This window comes from Erpetoichthys calabaricus, chromosome 7 (genome assembly GCF_900747795.2).
Source record: "Erpetoichthys calabaricus chromosome 7, fErpCal1.3, whole genome shotgun sequence".
In the NCBI taxonomy this organism is placed as follows: Eukaryota; Metazoa; Chordata; class Cladistia; order Polypteriformes; family Polypteridae; genus Erpetoichthys; species Erpetoichthys calabaricus.
In genome coordinates this window covers 144,586,021-144,610,625 of record NC_041400.2, presented here as the reverse complement: position 1 = coordinate 144,610,625, position 24,605 = coordinate 144,586,021, and the positions used below count along the sequence as shown (strand labels likewise).

The window sequence follows — 24,605 nt, the reverse complement described above, 5'->3', positions numbered from 1 at the left end:
TACAAAGATATAAAACACCTCTGTTCTCTTAGACCATGTCATTTTTTTTTACTTACTTTGCAAATTGTGCATTTTCCAAAATACTGTATTTTGTAAAAAAATACAAAAAGTGCCTTAAATTTCCTTCAAAACTTCCATTAAGTATCGCAAAAAAAAAACAAAAAAAAAAAACAAATAAATTCCAAATAAAAGAATGCTTCAGGCTTCAATTTCCACCACTGTTAAATGCAAAAAAGAGCTTCTGCAGTACTTAAATAGTAACTGTACTGCTCCTAATTAAAACTCCAGTAATCCAGTAATACCACAGGTGCTACGTGCAGCGCGGTATGGAAAGTGCAGGCTGAGTTAATGATATAAAACTTGGAAGCAGCCAGGAAGATTCTATAACTCGTTATAGAGTTAATGATTACAGGAATGAACCTGGTGTCATTATGGGCTGTACTCAGAGCAGCTCCCACTTCTCTTAACTCTTGATAGAGATCTGTGTCTTATGATTAACTCACACTGTCGGAAATATTTGCTGAGCTGGTGGTTTTAGCTGCTAGAGGTAGGTGGCAGTAAAGAAAGAGTGTGTGTGCGTGCATGTCTGCGCGTGTGTCCAGCACTAGGAGATTCAGTTCATTTAAGTTTAAGCTGTCATCAGCAATAACCCTTCACTTAAAATTTCAGTTTTCAGATCCCAGCAAATACACTACATGCAAGCTACTTCTGAACACACCAAAGACCATTTAACTTCTTAGGGATACCATTTCATCATCAGAGTTTCTTTATTCATTACATTTGATAAACAAGAATAACTTAAAGTAACTTATAAAAGAATAGTAGCACAGAAAATAGGATTACATAAACACATTTTTTTCTTTCATTGAAGGGTTCTCTACTTATTTTTTAAGATGGTGAAACTGTAAACTCTTAAATGCTTAAGCTATCAATTAAATTAAAATTTACTTCCAATACTACCAATAAGAAAAAATTAAACTCTCCAGTTCCAAACAATGTGGTAAAAATCAAGATAACAAAAAATCTAACAAAGGCATATATGCATGAAAAGTCAGTCATATATTACCAAAAAACTCTTTTGGACAATACAAATCACATCCTTCGAAACAAATGTTAAACTGCACACCAGTAAGTTGTTTCAGATTAAAAATCAGTTTTATTTTACACAATACCTAAAACAATCAGAAAAATCCTACTACATCAAACCAAAGCCAGTATATGTATGAAACTGAACCAAATGAGAGGCACAAAAGTCATTATAAAGCAACATATAAACCCAACAGTGCTATAGCAGAAAACCACTAAGTAAGCAAGAGGCCTCATTTCAATTTTAAAATATAAGAATAGATGGATAAAGCGTAAATTGACTGCACAGAAACAATTAACCAAAAAAAACACAAAAAAAAAAAACAAATAATAAATTAACATTACCTTAATATCAAAAGACATGTTGCCCCTTTATAAACATTATGCCTGCAATTATTTTCATTATATCAAAAACCAGAACACAACTGAGTTATTCGGTAACAATTAATAATTATATTGTATTAAGATAATCTCTCACTTCAAACAAAACGACCCATCAAATCTTTGCTATAGAAACATGAAATAAGTCTATCATGATGACACAATGGGACTGAACTTAATCCTTCTCAAAGAAAGAGCACCCTCTGCTGTTACAAAGTTACAACACCAGTCTTTCTGTTATATAAGGATCTGTATTACAAATTAACCCAAGAGATGATGACTTATGATTTGATAATATTTTATACATGTTTTAAAGACAAAATTATACATTTTGCTGCACATCTATGAATTAGGAATAAAACAGTGTAATGAAAACAGATATGGCTTATAATTGACAATTAGACTAAAGACCAATACAGTGAGAGAAATAGGGGGATTAAAACTTTGAAAAATCTCAGTCAGATAATCCTGGCTCTTATTTATGCCATGGTGTTCCATGATTACATTTAATATCGGCTCAAGTGATTACTATCAGAATAGATTCATATCTTAGTAACACCCAATTTCCTCATTATCATTGCCATGTAATTCAATAGCTTAATTACTATGGCCATTTTACAGAAAAACAAAATTGAAGTTGTAGATAACGTATAAATGGAGACTTATTTTCACTGAATGCTATATGCTACAAATAGTCCTTTTAATAAAAAATATTTGATAAAAATACAAACAAGCAAATGCACAACTGTATGTTTAGTGTTTTCACACCATTGGTAAGACTAAATTCAGTAACAGAAACCAGAATATCAGCAAAACAGAAATGGTGATTAGGCAACAACTTCAATTATAGAGATCTGGCATCTTGCAACCAAAAATGAGCTATTGAAGATGCCAAGACCAATATGGGACACCTACTGTATACCTTTTTGATGCTAAAATAATTTATTTTTTAATTTTAATGTTTAGATATCGGTAAACAATTTCTAAGCAGACAGGCCCAGACTTTCAACCACGTCTTCTAAAAGTTACACCATAACAACAGGTATTCAAAAACATCTGATAAACAATAAATTTTGAAATTAAAAGCATTCCGAATGCTTAAAATAATAAACAAAATTCCTACTATGTTACAGATTCTTGACAGTGCAAAACTTCCCGTGTAACATGCTATATTACTATGTTTAAAGTAATGCTTTTTAAAGCAGTATCACTATCTTCCCAAATATTTGCCATCTTGAAGATAGTTCATTTTAAACTAACACATTACTTAATTTAAAAAGCATAGCAATCTAGCAACATGCAGAAAGATCCAAAACTTCAAAATGTACCAGCGTTTAAATATAATAAACAAATTCTTACCTGGGGCAACCTGACTTTCATTCCATTCACTGGTTATTAAAACTTCTATTATCTTTATGTGATGCTCAGGATTTGAATCACAGCTGTTTTAGGAAACACAATTATTTTACAAACTTAGCAATTACAAGTGAAGATGAGAGTGTAAAACTAAAAACATTAAAAATAAAAGTGTACCTTGCTGCCTGGTGCCTGAACAGCAAAGGGCTGAAAACTTCAGCCAGAAGTCTTGCAGTTAGCAAATTTTTGCTTGAATGCTGGCACACTCTACAACAATGCTTAACTAGATAATCAAGCGTAAGCCAATACTGCTGAGGCACATTGGGTGACCGGACAATCCTCTTCAGCAGCTGGGCACACTCCTCTGCATTTTGTACCTCTGCCAGAAAGAAAGATACTGTTTTGTTAAACTGCCTAGAAATAACCAACACTTCAGTCCAGCAATGAAAAAAACAATCAGCATTAATCCTAAAATTACAAGCATCCTGGAGCAAAGTCCATCATTAAACAAACTGTACAAGCAGCATTTCTGACCAGTAACTAATAAAGACTAGAGGAACTTGATGCATGTGTATACTGAGTATATGGTGGAGATGGTGAAGAAAGATTGAGCTGTTTGTTGCACCTTTTTTTTTTTTTTTAATGCTAATATAACAGAAACAGCATCCTGTTTCCGGTTCATGTGGCAGGCAGACTTCACAGACACAGGTCTTGTGAGAATGAATATTCTTTTAAACAAGATAACTGCAATGTTTGGTTTCCTGAACTCACTGCTTGATCATATAAAGAGTACTGAGTATAATCTATTTGCAGACAGTGGAAAAGAGGCATAGCTCTAACTTAAACTTGAATCTACTAAATCTGCTAAATTAAAGCATTTATAATAAAGACGATTAAATGTATGCATTCGAATTACATTTAATGTACCAGAACAATAAAAATGGGAGAAACATACTGATCTAATGTATAAACAAAGAGGCTTCCACTTTTTTTTTTTTTTGGTAAACCCATTTATTTTTTCAAGACTTGTGCCATTTCTCTAATGTTCAAATCTAAAAAGGAATGTTACTCAGTTTGGTTTGATGAACAGTGTAGTGTAATGGCACAGTGGTTAACAGTGTTGAAATCCCTGCCTGGACTATGGCTATGTGGGGTAAATATATCCGCTTTGCCTTTGAATGTTTTGCTTCAAGTTCTTAGAATGTCTTCCAAAGACATGCATGTATAGTTAACTGTCAACTTTTATTTGGCCTTGCATGGGTCAATGTTTTTACACTTGTCAAAGAGATGCTGAAATAGTTATCACCTTCCAACAATCCTGAACTGGATAATCAAATTAGAAAATGGCTAGATGGATGCACTTTAGTTTAACAATGCACTGTTTCTTGAAGAAATGATTCATAATTGGACAGTCATTTAGATAGCTTTTCAAGCAGAAATACAGGTTATGTTTGCCCTCTCCAGAGTATCAAAAATAATAGTCTTGTATGTTCATTTTGTCTATGTTGTAATCATTTATTAAAAAAGCAATCTTACCTTGTGCCACATGTACCATTTCACTGTAAACAGAGGCTGGAATGACAGGATTTGGCAGATCCTGCAGATACCTTCTTAGACCTTCCAACAAAGTCTGTAGGTCTAACTGATCAAAATCAACTGAAGCAGCATCTGTTTGAACAAAAAAGGGACATCTATACCATATTTCAACAGCATACATACATGCAATTAATTTTAACTTGCACCAAATACTTTTCTGTTAAATATTACACATTATGGAATTGGATAAAACATACAACCACAAAATTTTATTTTAAATTCTCTCACAATGACATGTTGTTCCTAAGGTCATTACAGTGCTAAAACATACCCAATACATACAGTCCAACACTCTCCATCCCAACAACAGTGTTTGTAGCTTTGTAGCTAAGGCACCCCCCCCCCCAAACATTAGCTCTAGCACTGCTTCCAATTCACCATGTTACCCTAAGTTTGTAAAGGACAGCTATAATATGCAAATACTTTAGCTCTACAGTTGTAAAACACCATTAGAATGCTTCCCATTATTGAAATGTTGTATATAAAATAATGTTTTAGTGATTCAAACTAAAGTTTAAAGCACATGAGCCAGCTGTTTCTACAGAACTATGAAGAACTAGGGTTTAATCTAGTTAATATAACATTTACTGCATATTCAGCGACACTCAGTGACAAGTGACTTGTTTTACTATCACAGCAACATGACAGCAGATGTTGCAGTACAATACAGAAGAGAAAAAAAATCTAAAAAACATCTGCCTGCTAAAGCTTTTTTCTTATGCATTTAGGTTGAAACTTACCACCACTTTCTAAACACTGTCTTAACTCTGGACCTATGTGTGACCCAAAGTTTCGGTAGAGTGTCTGGTTATCCAAACCTAATGAGAGAAAAAAAACAACTATTATTATTAAAGAAAACAAAGTTATTTCAAATTATGCAGACACAACTCTCATTGCACAAGATGGGTAATGAAAAGCTACAGTTCCTTTCATGCCATGCATACGTCAATTTATTTTCGTCTGTTATAGGAATGTTGTGTGCTTGCCATTGATTTTCAATTACTAAGAGTGGAATCAGTAAGCCTACTGACAGACACTCTGTGATCAAAGAATGAAGAGTCACAGTTCCACAAATAATAAGTAGCTAGCTACTTTATTCATTATCTGAATCACTTGAGTAGTTATACTAGCTAGGCAGCGATTTGTGGACAAACATGACACCACCATACTCCTTATGTTTGTAGTTTAAAGAAACACAACACTGAACAATTTTCAGTGTCTAACGTATTGCAATTCCAATTGTAACTGCAAAATTTTAACAATAGTAATTTCACAAAAACGTACAGTAGGTAATATGTGTACTAAAGCAATTGTTTAAACTCAAACTTGTTTAAACTTAAATTGTTTTGATTCTTGCCTGTTGGAACATTATCATTTAGTTTTCATTCTCTCTGAGATTTTGGTAAATATAAAATTTATTTTAAAAATCACAATTTTAGTACATGTCTTAAATTGTTTTGAATGATAAGCCCAAGTACCAATTTTAGACCTTTCATTTGTACTGAACACATGACTGGAACCTTGCTCAAACTCATCTTTTTGTTTTGCAGGTGATTAACCCACAGAGTGATTCCATATAGCAATTTTTAGCCCGGTTAAATGGAAAGCCTCATGCAACAACAGAAGGAAGTTGAAGTGACCTTGTGAAGATGGCCCTTGGGATAAATATCAATTATGGTGTGTAAGATTTATCCAGAAAGAAAATGCACACCTTATATCACAACACTAACCTGGGAGCCTGAGGAACAGCTGGAATTTGTTATTAGACATACTGCTTAGAGCTTGTTGCCAAAGTAATTTTAACAACCAATCATCAGAAGATGGATGAATGAATAAAGAAGCAAATGACACAGTAACAGGGATGAAGAAGTCAATATTCATAATCTCACACACTGATTACTCAGTCCCATTACAGTTTTACCTTATATCTTTTGAGTGGCATAAAAGAAAAATCCAGCATTATATAAATGTTTGTTTAACTTCAGTTAATAACAGTAATGTTTAATATGTAGTTTTAAAATTGCATAGATATTCTAGTAGTACTCTCTTTTCTGGGGAATTGCTCTTAATTACATGTATTGTCATGAGACATTAAGCTATTAGTGTACTTCAAAATGGTCTCTTGGACTAACAGAATTCAATTCAGTAATACTTTGGAAAATATTAGTCATAGTAGTGAGCGAAAAACCTGTTGATCCAGTATGACAGAAGGAATTCTTCTAAAATAAAACAAAAAACTTGCATGCGAAACAAAATGTGAAATGTGATTTTGCGTCAGTGTCTTCAAGGCGATGTCTTGTATATGAAATGAGTATGATACATGAGGCTACCGCTTTGCGGAATTACCCAGAGTGCTATGCTGTGTAGTTCATCCAGATTGGTAACTCAATGCAAACATAATTGTCTCAGTGGTGGTTTAAGAGAGCATTTGAGTGAGAGACACACAAAGCTCTACTTTTACCTGTTAAAGTAGGGTGAACATAATACAGTTGAATCTATTTGAGTAGCAGAGCATTAACAAGCATTTTGATGGATAAGAGGTGCATCTGTGTTAATGACACTAATCATTACATTAATCAGCAATACATTTGTTAGCTGTTACAAAAATAAGTTTCAGAGTGAAAAGTTCATACAGTAAAACCTCGACCATCCGTCACTCAATTAACCGTCAGGGGCCAAAAAAAAAAAAAAAATGACTGTACTGGTACTGCCGTGTGGTGTGCTGCATGCTGTGCACATTGGAGCAACTCTCCCTTGTGCTAGCGCATAGAGTTCTTCCCCAGCACCATGTATCATACAGTATTTTGAAATCACAGAGACAGTTACGTACATTAAGTTTTAATAGCATTTCACAGCTTTTCTGTTTGATTAAAATTAATCTACTATACATTGTTATGGCTGATAAATGTAAGCGTGTGGTGTTGGAATTGTCATAAAAAACTGAACTTATTAAATGTTTACAAAACAGTGAAAGTATTGCTTCAATTTACGGAACAGGAAGAGTAATGGTGAATGTTATAAAGCATGATGCCAACAAAATTAAAAAATGTGTTGAAAATGGAAATCACTAACTGTAATGTGTGAATTAATGTTAATATTCTTCTCTATTGTAATTTTCTTTTTAAATTCTGTTATATTAGGTTTTGTTAATATATTGTGACGTGCAGGCAGCTTGTGATGCACTGCTGGGGAGCAGAAATTGTGGAATGAGTGCTGTAAGTGATGGGACTGGGTAAACGGCTTCTGTTCTGTAAGGAGCGGACACGTCTGTTAGGAGATGAGTGACAGGAGAAGTTAGGAGAACGTGCGGCGGAAGGAAGTTTTGAGTAAATTTAAACAGTATGCTACTCACTACAGTTAATGGAATTAAAGTGATCACGGGTGAATGCATTTTACAATATAATACAATTCACTTGAAGAATTTTCTGTGTGTCTGCTATATTCCAATATACTTTTTCCTGCCAAAGACAAACCTCCAAACCCTAGCACCCATAACTTTAACACAAAATAGTAAACCATGTATAGAATAATCTTTAGTTTTACACAAAAACTCCACCAATGCAAATAATTTATTTATATTTACACTAACTGCCACAGTGAGGGACCAAATGTAAACTGGGACCTGCAAAGATATGTTAGTGAAGTAACAGGAGTTCTGAAGCATACTATTTTGAACTATCTTCTACACTTTGTAAAATTCTGAACAATATTCACTGTTTTGTTAAAATAAAGAAATCAATTGCATAGATCTTACCTTTTATTTCTATGGCTTCTATCAACTTTACAAGCACTGGTGGGGCTATGTCAGGAGGAGAGAACTGTTCTGTGAGATCCTGAAGAGTGGATGCTAAAGATGAGAGACAGAGAAAAAAGAACATTTCAACTGAGTTTTCACAGCTAGTCATATTTATATTCTGCAATATCACAGATTAATTTTTAAACTCAGGACAGGCTCTTGATTCATGTCTGTGTAAACAGCTACTGTACAGTTTTCTTGGTAGTCTGATGGTCCTTACAGACTTAGGTTTACAAAATGAATGTCGTACATTTCCAGAACTTTGGAAGTTTTGCTTTAACTATGTCTTTACCTTTCGTTAGAGGCAAATGTCCTATAACAAATTAATCACACAGTATAATATAACAAGACCTGGGGTCAAAACAGAAGTATTCATTTTAACACTTAAGCTCCTTTAAGAATCTGTGGGGTGAATACTTTCTTGAAATACATTCCTCAAAAATTATCAGTTTAAAACACAACATGAAATGTTTTTTTTTCCCCCTACTATTGACCACTTGCTACAGACAAAGAGAGATATTTGGAAAACTAATAACAAAGCTGCTGTTAACAATAAAAGCTGCTGCATCTTTAGTTAGGCTATAGCGGGTTGGATAATGGGATGGATGGATGCATCTTGAGAGCATAATGCTAATGGAAAAAAATGATGATGTGCACACAAATATTACAATGTGTACTTATTTCAAAAGTGTGCTGCACTAATATTAAAAAGTAAATATAAGCACACATTTGCACATACAGTATATGACCTAAAAATGTATTATTCATATTGACTGCCATTTTCAATGGCATTTTTACTTGGTTAGTCTTTTTATAGTATGACCTATAATGTAAATAAATATACAAGGTAAATCATATTTTTTCTTATCTATGTAACACTTTAGATTTTATGCCTTACCCCCAGAGACTTGATTAGATTTTGCTTTAAACAAACTGAAAATTTCTGCTACCAACAGCCAGCTAAAGAAGTCTACAAAAATTAAGTAGATTTTCTGCTCTCTCGATGTTTATGCACTGCATTAAAATTTATTTTATATTTAATATTTCTAAAGTACACAAAATGTCAGTGGTTATTCTACTATTATTTTGCGCAGTAAAATACTAGCCAGTCATATCAGTTACAATACTTTCTATTATGGTTTACTACTGAAAGAACCAAACACACTGCACTTCATTAATACAATGTTGAGTTTTCAAGTCTGTTTAACTTCACAATTATTTTCATGAATATCTTATACATACAGTGCATCCGGAAAGTATTCACAGCGCGTCACTTTTTCCACATTTTGTTATGTTACAGCCTTATTCAAAAATGGATTAAATTCATTTTTTTCTCAGAATTCTACACACAACACCCCATAATGACAACATGAAAAAAGTTTACTTGAGAATTTTGCAAATTTATTAAAAATAAAAAAATTGATAAAGCACATGGACATTGAGCTCAGGTGCATCCTGTTTCCCCTGATCATCCTTGAGATGTTTCTGCAGCTTAATTGGAGTCCACCTGTGGTAAATTCAGTTGACTGGACATGATTTGGAAAGGCACACACCTGTCTATATAAGGTCCCACAGTTGACAGTTCATGTCAGAGCACAAACCAAGCAGGAAGTCAAAGGAATTGTCTGTAGACCTCTGAGACAGGATTGTCTCAAGGCACAAATCTGGGGAAGGTTACAGAAAAATTTCTGCTGCTTTGAAGGTCCCAATGAGCACAGTGGCCTCCATCATCCGTAAGTGGAAGAAGTTTGAAACCACCAGGACTCTTCCTAGAGCTGGCCGGCCATCTAAACTGAGCGATCGGGCGAGAAGGGCCTTAGTCAGGGAGGTGACCAAGAACCCGATGGTCACTCTGTCAGAGCTCCAGAGGTCCTCTGTGGAGAGAGGAGAACCTTCCAGAAGGACAACCATCTCTGCAGTAATCCACTAATCAGGCCTGTATGGTAGAGTGGCCAGACGGAAGCCACTCCTTAGTAAAAGGCACATGGCAGCCCGCCTGGAGTTTGCCAAAAGGCACCTGAAGGACTCTCAGACCATGAGAAAGAAAATTGTCTAGTCTGATGAGACAAAGATTGAACTCTTTGGCGTGAATACCAGGCGTCATGTTTGGAGGAAACCGGACACCATCCCTACAGTGAAGCATGGTGGTGGCAACATCATGCTGTGGGGATGTTTTTCAGCAGCAGGAACTGGGAGACTAGTCAGGATAAAGGGAAAGATGACTGCAGCAATGTACAGAGACATCCTGGATGAAAACCTGCTCCAGAGAGCTCTTGACCTCAGACTGGGGCGACGGTTCATCTTTCAGCAGGACAACGACCCTAAGCACACAGCCAACATATCAAAGGAGTGGCTTCAGGACAACTCTGTGAATGTCCTTGAGTGGCCCAGCCAGAGCCCAGACTTGAATCCGATTGAACATCTCTGGAGAGATCTTAAAATGGCTGTGCACCGACGCTTCTCATCCAACCTGATGGAGCTTGAGTGGTGCTGCAAAGAGGAATGGGCGAAACTGGCCAAGGATAGGTGTGCCAAGCTTGTGGCATCATATTCAACAAGACTTGAGGCTGTAATTGCTGCCAAAGGTGCATCGACAAAGTATTGAGCAAAGGCTTGAATACTTATGTACATGGGATTTCTCAATTTTTTTATTTTTAATAAATTTGCAAAAACCTCAAGTAAACTTTTTTCACATTGTCATTATGGGGTGTTGTGTGTAGAATTCTGAGGAAAAAAATGAATTTAATCCATTTTGGAAGAAGGCTGTAACATAACAAAATGTGGAAAAAGTGATGCGCTGTGAATACTTTCCGGATGCACTGTATATGCAGTACTTGAATAAATGATTAATCCACAGTCTATGAATGGCAGGATACACATCAGAAACTTGTGACTTTGATTAAAGCATTCCAGAAAAAGTATTGCAAGCAATTTACTCCATTTCCTGTACATCAAACTCAAAACTGAAGTACTTCCAGGTGGAAAAAAGTAATTTTTATTAAACAGAGTGCAACAAAGGTTCCTGCTAGCTTCTTACAACAGTAATAATTCCTTAACACTGGCAGTGTCTTTGTAGTGGGTGGCATTTGTACTATGCATTATCCGAAATACACAAAAGTTACATCCAAATGCTGCATCCTCATTGATGCATGTTACAATTAGGTGATCACAATCTTCACATGCTCTTACAATGAAGAAAGAAAAAAAAAGTAGGCAGCAGTTGAACATTTCACCCGTAATTTACTACTAAAGTGAATGAACAAGACAACCTGAATAGAGGCGTATGTCTGTGTGCTCATGTAAGAGTGTATTATATCAGGAGATCAGCCAGTGTTGTCTTTGCATTGCACCAAAATTTATCGGTGGGTTATAAAAATGTATCCACTGGTCTTTACCAAAGAAAAGAATATTAATCATGTGAATCTTAGCCAATTTTGTTTTTATGCGTTTCCTCAGTTTGTCATAAAAAAGACAAATGCTTGAGAAATGAAGCAAAATGAGCTATGCAAAAAAACACCCCCCAAAAGGGCTCTTCTTTGACTCTTCATATTAAATTATTATATATTCCTAGAAACAGGCAAAAGAAAACCAGCACACTGCTACATAAAAAAAGAATGGCATGCTCATAAATCCTCCATCAGGTTTAGCCTTTCACATAGCAAGAGAAATTCTAAACCAAAGAACTCCTATTCCCAGTTACTGGGTTCTAGGAAAGAGTCCAACGCATGGCACTGAAATTAACTCCACCTTGCATTTTGATATCTTAGTGCTGCTTAAATTGTTTCTAGGCTGTCAGAAATGGCAGGAAAAAGAAAGTAGTCTTCTTCACTTCACTTTATACACTATGACTAGATTTAGCCCCTAATGCTTTGGACTGCCTTATGATGATAGACCTAAATTAGAAGCAAGAAGTACTCTGTGTATGCACAATTGGGTTATAGACATGGGGGTTTGGGGAGAGAAAGGAGGCAGACAGTACTAATACATATACACAACCACAGACACCAACTGCAGGATATCACATTCGCAGCAGCATGATGAAACCAGACAAGAAACTGTCATCACCGGCATATGTGTGCCAATAAGGCTAGAAAAAGACAGAATACATCAACCCTATCAGACAAATAAGATTATAAAAATTATGATGAATGTCCAATAAAGTGTTGGTAATTCAGGCTGAAGGCTAATGGTGATTAATAGAACACCCTAAATTAGTCTAACAATTATTTCACATCTAGAGGAAAAACTGTATAAAGAAAGTAAATGATGTGAAAATAGAACAAACATGAAAGTGTTCACATTAGGAAATAGTTTTCTAAAACAGCATAATCCCCAAACCTCCACCTTATTTAACTTCACAGCAACTCTGCTCAACATTCTTTCTAAGACAGAAATTGAATGTTTGAACTGGGTTAATAATACTTTTACTGCAATTTCCTTTAAACTTAAAGCAACAAAGATATTTTACACAACTTCGTTATCAGAAATGTTATTACATGATTTAAGGAGTGCTAAACGTAAAAAGGAACACCATTAACTCCAGTGTATATATCACCTATCCATTCGATAATTTTAAAGTACACTCTCACAGTTTAAATTAAGGTTTTATAATGGAACACTCAGAAGCCTAGGAAAATCTACACTTGTGTGTATAAGAGTAGAATAAGGTTAAGGAACTGGCCAAGCTGTTTCTGTACATCCCTCTAAAAAGAGAATGTTTTCATAAACTAACACCGCAGGATCACAATGTTTGTCAATGAGACCAACGAGCTTTCCTATACAATTTGGATTAAAAATTAGAGGTTGCAAGTTTTGGGTTTCTCTTTTCACCAGTCAAAAGATAATGATGTTTTCTACAATAAGGTACCCACTGACTCTTGCAAAGCACATACAGAATTCCTTTGTTAATTTAGAATTTGCTTAGATTTTTTGTATCAGATGCTCAAACTATAATATGCATTTTGCACATAGTAATTTATAATAGTAATTAACCTGGGTCCCTGGAGCTTTGAAACACAAAGGGTAACCACTGCACTACTGTGACATCATATACATTTCTCAATATTCATTACAAGTTCTGCATCACCTTATCCAATATTTTTCTATTTTAGTTATGCATACATTTCATTCAAATATCTCACCTTATTATTATCAATGTCATTTTTTAATATTTTTCCATTAAAGTCTCTTATACTTAAAACTATAATATCCCTGTACTACTAGTGTTAAATGTTGTGGTAACTGCGTTCTTACTATAGAACTAAACATACAATCATCTTTATCCATTATGGAGTTAATTTGAACATCCTTATCTCAATTTTTCAAAGCAGCAGCTAAATAAATGTAAATGTAACACTGTCTTCTGTGGTCAAGGTACAGCTGTTTCACAGAAAACGCCATGGCTTACTTTAGTGCACAAGTAAATGTTGAGTTTATCAGAAAATACTATCTATGTAAAGTCTGACTAATCCAAAATGATTAAAATTGCACAACTGAGGTGAACATTTTATGTTAAAATAAAATTCACAACTTGAAAAGCACAGCTGCAGGAAAGATACAGAAACAGTGTTGTTTAAAACTACTTGTCTCTGTCAAACCATTAAATGAAATAATTTACAAACAATTGTAAGTGGGTGGAGTCTAGGGACCCCATGGAGTTTATGTCCACCTGCCAGTTAGTTGCTCTGCATGTGCCACACATGGGCTGTTATAAAAATGAAAAACGACTTACTACAATTCTCTCTCTTTCCTCCCTATATCAAAAAAAAATGTGTATTCTTTTCCATCAAACAACATTAACATTTTAATAAATTTACTTAAATAAACAAAAAAGTATCAAAGGCTAATACAGTAAATTCAGCCAGAAATAAAGTGACTCTAAGCAGAATCAAGGGAGTTGCTTCTTGCATGCTCCCCAAATTATCAACAGCATAAACAACTACTGAAATGACTGAAAAGCAGTGATATTAAGCTGGTTGGTACTGGTTTTCCAAAACAATACAGCAAGCAACTAGTTTGAGAGTTTGACGAGAGGCTGGTAGTTGAACTTTCTGAGCAGAAAAGTAGCACAATTCAAAAGTCAAAGCAATACCAGCTGTAATATGCCAAATTTAAAGTTGACAATTATTTCAGACTCCGGAAGAGTATAATGTAGGAAATTCACAGGTCTCTCATCCTGTAAACTGCTCTGAAATTATGAATTTCTATCCAGAAATAAATTACTACCTTGTAAAGCCTGCACCATCATATAATTGACTATATTCAGATACGAATGTCTAAATATGAGTCCAAACACAACTACAATAAAATCTTAGGTAAAGTGTCACTTGGTTACATGTATTTAACCCATTCATATTACTTTTAGCAAAACAGTTCGTCCATACATGTATTTCACGATTGTTTTCTCATGCTTAAATCATTTCCAATGAGCATGAAGAAAAACGATAATTTATTAAGGCTAAAAAGTCATGTTAAGTATATTGATTATGTCCTCATAGTTTTATAATGTTCTCTTACCATGTTAAGTACAAAGAAGCAATATGTCCTCAATGAATTTTCACAAATAGTGAAAGAAATAGGGAATTTTTTCTTTCATTAATTGACATTGAAATTAAGGGAAATATATAATACAATACTGCGGTGGGCTGGTGCCCTGCCCGAGGATTTGTTACTGCCTTGTGCCCTGTGTTGGCTGGAATTGGCTTTAGCAGACCCCCCGTGACCCTGTGTTAGGATATAGCAGGTTAGAGGATGACTGTCTGATATAATACAATATACAATTATGAATAATCAAAATATACTAAGAAAGTCAAATGTTCCAATCATATCTTACTAACTTAGCAACTCAATTAATTGATTTATACATTTTCATATATATCCCTTTATCCCTGTGTAGTTTTAATCCACAATTCTAACTGCTCTCTCCAAACTATTGTTTGCTCTGACTAAAACTCATTGTACCTCTTTCAAAATTCACATCCTTTGGTCTTGTTTAATGTTTCAGTGTACCTTTTTAAATGTGTTATCCTTAACAAATGAAGAGTAAAATTACTGAGAAAAAAAAAGCTGCCGACATTAATGTAATCCACGCTATGTTTTGAAATTTAATGTTTAATAGTATTATTTGCACTAGAGGTCAACCAATTTTATTGACAAATTCCAGTTACTGGTGAATGGCTTCTCATGCTTAAACACTTTTTATGCTGCAGCATTGTATGTGTATTATGATACTAGAGGTGTACAGCTCAACTTTAAAACTAATTACAGCAGATGTGTCTCAGAGACCTAATATTTGCAAACATTGATCAGGCAATTGTAAAACAGATAATGAAAGAAGAACTAAACATAAAATTAAACTTGAATGAAAACCTCAACCATAGTGAGCTATCCCGATGATACTAAACTTTTACATGTATTAAGTATAAATGCCACCATCATCAAATATATATCAAATATATTTAAACAGTTCAAAAATATACAGTTCTTCAATCCACAAACACTTGTTATGTATAACATTTAAATACCTGGTTTCACATTATGGCTTTGGAATATTGATTGTTGCACTATCCCACACCAACCCAGGTCCATGCATCTTTTGTCAAAGGTTTGGTAAAGCTTGTAAATGCTTTCCCTGCAGTCCAGTAGAATATTTTCATCAACTGTTATCATAATTGCCAAGGTGCTCACTTGTTGTTATCCTCTGTTTTGGCTTAAGATGACTTAAAAAGCAACTGATTTAACAACACTGCATAAACTGTAAGGATTGCTCCACATGCATGCATTACACATCACTGTTCCAAATACATGCCTTTCACATCTATTTTTATCAGAGGCTATAACATTAACCAATCAGGTGCATCTTCTCATGTATTTCCATCCAATCCGTGGGAACAGTCACCCTGGCAACACACGGTCAGACTGGAATCATGTCCAATTTATTAAAAAAAAAAAAAAAAAAATGCGTCTATAGCAGCAGGGGTGAGAAATGTCTCTCCAAATTGGTACGGAAAAAACTGAGGTATAGACAGGGCACTAAGCCACTTAAAAATGTCAGGGCAAGGAATGGCCATCTTGCACCCACATTTAACATTTAATAATAAAATATCCATTGTTTTGTAACAAAAAGAGCTACTGTAAAAAAGTATTTCAGACATTAAGCCACCCACCAGGATGATGCCTTCGCTAATAGTTTTTATTAAACTGCACAAGACAGGTGAAGCTTGCAAGTCTAAGCATTCATTCACTTTCATACTTTCCATTACAGCATCCAGTTATTGGCAAATGGACTTGCTGTTTAACATTTACAGTAGTTAATGAAAATAAGACACATCTTTATGAGAAAGTCAAAAAGGAATTTCAAATTAAAAAATCTTTAATGAACTAACAATCCTTAGAAACAAAACTAATGGTTCCAAAAATAAAAAAAATAAAATTGGCTGTTTGGATAGTAAACAGTGTAGTGTAGAGTTTAAGGCTGTAGGCTTCAAAACCTGAGGTTATATGTATGTATTACAGTTTATTACACCATACCAGGAGTATAATAAACTCAGACTGAGGTATTCAAGGTCTTAGTTCAGACTAAAAATAGCATGATACAGCTTCCACCCCCATTACCCCTCCTTGGACTGTGATTTTGGCATGGGGTGGGGAGGTGTCGTGTGTTTGTATGCCTCAAGGACTCTTTGAACTATGTAATATGCAGATATGTGCTCCTGAAAGGTCTGGCCCTTACTTTTAGACCAGTTTGCTTTGGATAACCCTAACAACTATCCATTAAAGGCCCTCATGATAGTCTCAAACAAATTAAACATCGTTCATCATTCAGAAATTGGATACTACTTTCCCACTTCTGGAGCGATGCTTGTTAGTGGAGTTTTCCATCAAGCAATCGGGAATCATGTGACCAAACTTGCCCACTACAACCCAATTAAAAAAATCTCACTAACCATAAAGGAATTGAATAGGGTATGGTGCAGTGTAACAGAAAACAGTAGGACTGATTCAGGCACACTAGATCTCTGCAATTAAAAATGGTTCTTCGAATATGCAACATAACTTCTAATGTGGGGAAGGAGTCAGAATCATGAAGGAGGCTGAAAAATACCAGCTAGATACAGTATAGTCATTCTCACCTATCTGCACAGAATTGGCTTTGGAACTAAACTTTTTGATGAAGGGTGTCTCCTTTTCTATTCATGAGTTGCTGTAAGGGGGAAGCACTAAGTTGTTGAGGTAATACAATCCTCAGCTGGACCCCATACAGTTGGAGACTGTGGTTGAACAACAGAGTTGTGCGACTTTGAACATCAGTAGTTAAAATCTTAATTGTAGCTTGAATGTATGCACTATACAATTATTCGTTAGTATTTGGCCATTTTAGGAACACTACATTTGTTGATGAAAAGGGTGTCATCTATTGACCCTATAGTCCTACTAGGAGACTTCAATTCTCACAAGGTGGTAAAATACCTGGACAGGTGTGAGTGGGATAAACAGCTTGCCTGATCTAAACCCAAGAAATTACTTATTACTGAATTCATGTGCTAGGCATGGATGAACACTGTACCTGGTACCGCATTACACTTTGGCCAAAGGTCAATATTCAACTTTACTGGTGTGCCATCTGATCTTAGGCCATATGCTCAGATAATTTTTAGTACTAATAGTAACAGTCTCTCCAATATACTGTAGCTGAACTCCAGATTCAGGATGAACAATGAGAAGTCTGGACAGAAAACAGAAAACCAATTCTCTAACCTTCTATATATTTAAGGGGCAATGGGTGTCAGCCAATCTAGTTTATATGTGCTTTATGAATATGTAAAAAGCTTTGTGCCTTGTTTTATTTTGTGGGTGGTGTTTTAAGTATATGCAGCTCCTGGACTGCTGTTCTGTGACATTTACTGTTGGAGAATCTTTCAAGGGTTTGTCTTATCTATCAATATGCATCTGTGGAGTAAGGAGTACTCAGGTGAGAACCCAAAAATGCCATCTATTCTGTTTGCAGATAATAGTGGCTTCATTAGATTGTTCTCTGGTATACATTAGAAAAGTTCTATTAGTAAATTGTGATGTGGTTGGGATGAGAATGAGCACCTCCAAAACAGTGGTTGTGATCCTCTCCTAGAGTGAGTGTGCATAAAATAATCTGAGGTTGGTTTTCTCTTTATGCTTATTTCTGCCAGAATAAGCCCCTCAATCCACACAATCTAATCTTGAAAGCAAATGACTTAGAAAGTTAAAAAAAAGTGTCAAAGTCAGAACTTGGAGGGTGGCAGTGGCCACAAGTTTTCATTACAATCGCTCCTTTTTTTGCTTTAATTTTAACCAACTTGCATTTTAATTGTTTAATTTCTTCTTTAACCAGCAGACAAGCAATAATGACATGTAAAGCACGCGAGTAGAAAAGCTGTCTGTCTCTGATCCCACTTGCACCTGTGTCTTTCATACAATACTTGTCTTAATAAAAAATCTAATGAGAAAAAGTGAAGGTCTGAGAAATATTAATCTGCTGTGGTACACACATCATCTGGATCGGACAGTGATCTCAGAATAAAGAAAATCAGTTCTGTAAATGACTGGTGAGGCATAATGTGAACACAAACAAGCCACATAATTCAACAATGGGTTTAATTAACAGGTGAACAACAGATTAGGTTAAATGAAAATGGTGGCCCTTCTGGACTGTTACAGGTCCTGAGTTAGCTGGTAATCTTTTAACATGGTTTGCATCTTTTACTGTGAGTGCCAGTTAAGGGAAAAAGCAATTAAAGACTGTGGTGGGCTGGCACCCTGCCCGGGGATTTGTTCCTGCCTTGCGCCCTGTGCTGGCTGGGACTGGCTCCAGCATACCCCCGTGACCCTGTGTTAGGATATAGCGGGTTGGATGATGACTGACTGACAATTAAAGAAGTATATTATAATTAAGGCAAAAGTAGTAACTGGTTACTTATCAAGAAGGAGGAATGAAAACTTGCAATCAATGTTGCCCTCCAGGATCAGAGTGTGATACCCCATGCTCTGGGTTATGTACAGTAGTCAAATTGTTGTATGATTTACCCTGCCACAGAATGAAAAGTTTTCTATAGTTAGGTGCACAAAAAGTGTGTGTGTGTTGTTGAGATCTGGGGTAGTACACCTAACCTCCTCTTTTTGTCAACAACAGGAATGAAAATGCAGGAAAGTAGGCACCTAAAATTGGAAGCAAATGTATCACATTTTACAATCATTGGCAAACACCTTTTTTTTACTGCTTTCATTTAATCAAATAAACAACTCCCTCTACAGTTAATACAAGGCCTTGCACCACAATGAGTGGCTGCATAAAACTCTTTACCACATTACAAAAAAAAAGTTTCTTCTTAATCATAAGGCCTATATCAAACTTTACAAAAGTATTCTATGTCAGAATCTTTTAAAAACCATTTGACAAGTATACTCAGAAACTAAAGAGTAAGTCTAAAAAAAGATGTATACACACATTACAATTAACACCATACACAGAAAGCAATTATTCTAATAACGTGAATTATCAACATGTCAACTGGAGAAATATTTAGGACCGTTCAAAGATGATTAGATGAAAATTCACATACTCCCTGCAGTATTAATTAAACAAACAGACAGCTACAGGCAAAACAAGCAGATGCTGTGGTGAAAGTGGTTAAGACTCTAGTGGTATTTAACCAGTGACAAATGCCTTAGTTGTAGCTGTTTTGGAAAGATTTGTGCCAGCTTTATGCAGCTTCAGAAGTCTCTGTTTTCCTATGAACAAAAACAGTAGTAGATATAATCTAAAATATTACTGGATACAAACAATGTATCTGCTAATTATTATTATGAAGCAATACTACTTCATTATTAAAGGGTAACCTGGCACACTTCTAGAACTTCACTGACATTTCAATGCTAGTACTTTTAATTAAAAAGCATTATTATTACCCTGCTGTGCTTGTCTCTTCACTTAGATATACTAGTCAAAACATTTCCTGAGCCAGGTTTGAAATTACAAAATAGCAAGGTTATGCTTTTATTTGTTCCATCTTTGCGTGCACAAAAGGAAACAGTTACAGACAGAATGACAGTTCACTGCAGAACTAATTCATGAATATGCTTCCTCTCCCATAAAACACAAATCTGAACACATTTCCATGGAAACTATACTTATATAATTCGAAGTATATGACTGGGCCAAATCAAACTACAAAAAAAACTATGATTTTGAAGTATTGGTTTTGTAAAGTTAGTCCAAGTAAATCAGAAACTGCACAATAAAAAACAGTATTTGTCATTTTCAGGGCATTTCAGAAAATAGATTGAAGCATATTTTAAAGTCTTACTAAATTTCAATATTCAATTGTAACATTCTGTAGAAAAAGCAAATTTTTATTAAAAAAAAAGACAGAATGGTAGTCACACAAACAACTGATAATGATGTGATTATATGGTGTTAATAAAATGTATAAACTGCAGTATTTTTACCAAATGTACCATTGTTTCTTTGTTCCACTTTTGCAGTCTGCAGAGTAAAGTGCCATTTTTTGACAATTTATATTCTTGTCCATTCCAGTACTCTACTCAGGCAGAGAGGAAGACATCATATTTTGAAAATAGGTGGGGTTGAAGGAAAGTTTTCTACAATCAGATTGAGATTAGGGCAAAACAATTTTTGCTTATGATAAACTATAATTGTACAGGATTTTATGATACTTTAAGCTTGTACCATATGAAGGCATTTCCTTTTACAAAGCACTTTTAGGTATTGAATGGTATTAATAAAGGGTTGCATGTGGTATTTGTTATTTTTATTACATTTTCCACATTAAAAAGAAGATTAAAGGTATATCTGGAGGCTGAGTGGTTACTGATTCCACAAATTTGTTTTTCCAAAAAAGCTCTCCCTAAACCAAACAACAATTGAACTGACATGTTAGGAGGTTACAAAGTGAAAACAATCTTCATGTAGATATGCAAGTACCTCTTTCCCTTGCTTTACTCAGTATAGAGTTCCAGGGCAACATGAAAATACCAAAAGACAGGAGTAAGGAACCAGGTCTCAAAAGGATTTCATACTAGTCTATCACAGAGCACAATCTGAACTTCACAATTAGTGCATTAGTGTATACTGCCTGAGAACAACTGCATATCATGATCTTGAACAGTCACAAATAAATCTACCATATATAAATTAGGAATTCTACAAACTGTCTTCTCACAGACTGCCACCACAGTGACACTGCAAGTTCTCATCTTAAAACAGCAACAGTAGAATCTGCATAAACACTGTCCTATTCAGTATTCCAGTATTCCATCACTAGATGGAATTCCATCTATGCCATTTTTGATGGCATGTGTGAATAAAAGTGAACAAATCAGACATTCATAAGGCATACAGATGCTTGTACATGATTCAACTAATGAGTGCCGATTCATTCAGGAAAAGTGGTACGCCTGTCTCAGTAGCATACTCTAGAATAACTATACTGTTGTCAAAGTGCATATTAACAGTACAGCTCAAAAGCCTGGTAGCTGCTAAATCACTAAATAACTAACATGGAAACCCAAAACACAGGAGCTTAAAAGGCAGTTGCATCTGTAACTTCATGTTTAGACTGAATATATTAGTAGCCTTAGTTTTTGACCAAATAAACAAAACATGTTAAATTAACAATGTAAGCAATGCAGGTTGAGTCCACAATGTACCTGTAAGAAGTTGAGAACATCTCATTGACAAAAATTCTCTTTTGGTAGGTTAAAAAAAAAAAAAAAAAAAAAATGGCCAAGGCACTCAACTCACATGCCTAACCAAGGCTTGTCTATGCATTGAAGGGACTTCAATTTCATGTCAGAGAATACTTTCCACTACATATCAGATAAGCTATATTTGCATCCAGTGTGGACATGCAGATCTTCCTTATTTATAATTATAACCTGTCTATTTTTACAACCTTCTCGTATTTTAAATAGACAACAAGAAGGTGGAATGCGGTACGATTTTGGACTTGTTATTTCTAAGGATAAAATAAATAATCAAATACATGCAGAAATGTGTTTAAGCTTCTTATCTTCAAGTTTAAATAATGAAAGAGACAGCCCAAAAGTTAAAGGCCTGGAAGAGATGAACAATTAAAAAAAAACAAAACAACCCCGCTCCCTGTTTTGTAGTAGTTTTTTTTATTTTCCACCCTCTGGGAAATTTCATGCAACTGCCCTTATGAAATGTGCCGAGTTTTCACTCCATTTAATTGTGATGGAAGCAAATACTAAAAACGTAATTTTTTTGCAACAAACAGCATTTTCTTTGAAACACTTTGAATTGAAATGCTTTCTTCCTTTGTGCAGTAGATTACATATTATAAATGGTGAATAGGGAAAAACATCATTAGCATTTGGCAAATGAATTTAGCAGTGGCATTCCTAAATTCCTGTACTTTTCAAAGAAAATGCTTAACAGCTATGAAATGTTCATTAATAAACCAAAGACAACAAATCAGCCCAGGAACATTAATTCCAGAATGTTTTGAATGTGGACCTGCACCACCCTAATAACTGGTCAAAAAGAAAATATTTAAGATTATGCCTATTAGCAATGTAAAAATACCCAAAATCTAGAATTCACTTAGAATACCCATAAAATTTTTTAAACATCACCAAGTAAAATAAAAAAAGTAATGTGATTTTTATCAACACTAATTTTATTATTTATTCGGTTACAGCTTACAAGAATGTTTTAAAGTAAAGGTAACAAATACTGTAACTTTACACAGTTAAAGCATCCCATGGAATTCACACATTTTTGATTATGTATTGCCTTAATACCACAAAAATCAGACCCTAAAACATTAAAAGCCTTATTTTCATCAATGATCCTTTAGTCACTTCAATGGATCACTTACATAATCAATGTGTTGGAAGATTCACTAAAATTAATCTCCAAATTACACTTGAAACTGAAGCCTTCAATGTAACACAAGTAATCCATTCTCCTTGTCATGTATTTGCAAAGTCTGTTTGTTGGCAAGTTTACCAAAGCTGTGTTTCCATGTGTCATTCTTTTAAAGTGTGATACAGGAAGAGTAGTGTTACTGTGTTCTGACAATATCTTTATTGCCCTGAGGTAGGAGTTCCATTGAGAAACATAAATTAGTAATGAAAAAGTTTAAAAACAAACCAATCTTTTTGGCATCCTTCACAGTAAATAGGTCTTTAAAGAGCTTTACATGAACCCAGAATTTGCATATTTCTACAGCTGGAGTGCACATAAGTAAAAGCAAATTGTTTTTGGTAATACAGTATGTTAATGCCAAGACTTGACATTGCAGTCTTTCTTGCTTCCAGCACCAATGTTTACCCACCAAGGCTGTAGATTCAAAAGAAAAATTAAGTCAATATAAAGACTTATGCTGTCCTGTATGCTGTACTTAAAGAAGTACAGAACTGTGAATTTCAGCAACAGAGTTAATTACTTAACAGCTCAATAACAACATTAAATTGATGTGGATCTACAAAGTTAAGATTTCAAGAATACTGTACACAAATTAAAATAATCCTTCAGATTGAATTTTCATCTGCATAACAATATTCAATGCAAAAAGCATTAATATGGTTCTTAAAGTATTACTAAGTTAAAAGAGGCTCAAAAATTACTATTTTAAGCAGCTCTGGATACAAAGATGAAGTCATCATCATTTAAAAAAAAACCCTCTTTTTAGTTATGAAAAAAAAATAGTTTTTAATTGTTAAACTGCAATTCAGTTAAATAAAAACCAGCAACTCTATAAAAGTACTATTTGGTACCATTTTACCTTCTTTCCTTCATCTAGAGCTCAGGAGAAATTAAGACCACATTTTTACTCTTTCTTGTAAACTTCAGAGTTTCCACATGCATCTTATAACACATAATTTTCTGCTCTTTCATGGGTCCTAAACGGTTTTGCTTTTTGGACATGTCGCTAATCCAGCCAACAGACATGCCTTGCTTCCAGTAAGAAGATTTGGCAATTTAAATAGCAGTCTCTTGAGGTGATCAAGTAATAAAGCACACATGGAAATCTCTCACGCACATACACCGTAATAAAACAGCTAAATATTCTAAAATGGCTGCAACTGAGACAAGTGCCTAAAGGCATGATTTTTTTTTATTTCTTATTTTTCTATAAGTATTGACATGTGTGAAAAAAATAATAAAAATAATAAACCAAAAATTCATGCAATACCTGCAAAACATCTAAATCCCTCAAAACAGGCCACATGATTTAGTGAGTACATATATAAACTCTTGATGTATATTTTTAGAAAGTCACTGTGTACTGGGGAAATTCCTAAGGACTGGAAAATAGGTATTATTATCCTGTTATATAAAAAGGGTGACTAGGCAGTTCCAAGTAGCTAT

General features: G+C 34.7%; 1 protein-coding gene across 5 annotated transcripts in view; it reads right to left on the bottom strand.

Moving 5' to 3' along the window:
- Nucleotides 1-24,605, bottom strand: part of pik3r1 (phosphoinositide-3-kinase, regulatory subunit 1 (alpha)) — a 54,290-nt gene that overhangs the window by 10,283 nt on the left and 19,402 nt on the right. For 3 of the 5 annotated variants that reach the window (XM_051929694.1, XM_028805496.2, XM_028805497.2), the window contains exons 3-7: nucleotides 8,174-8,266; nucleotides 5,160-5,237; nucleotides 4,360-4,491; nucleotides 3,001-3,202; nucleotides 2,827-2,909 (exon numbers count right to left, since the gene is read on the bottom strand). In XM_051929694.1, coding sequence (XP_051785654.1) covers nucleotides 2,827-2,909; nucleotides 3,001-3,202; nucleotides 4,360-4,491; nucleotides 5,160-5,237; nucleotides 8,174-8,266 — 588 coding nt within the window. Of the gene's footprint in view, nucleotides 1-56; nucleotides 508-2,826; nucleotides 2,910-3,000; nucleotides 3,203-4,359; nucleotides 4,492-5,159; nucleotides 5,238-8,173; nucleotides 8,267-15,738; nucleotides 15,899-24,605 lie in introns of those variants that run through there. The other 2 variants (XM_051929695.1, XM_028805499.2) reach the window with 2 other exon arrangements.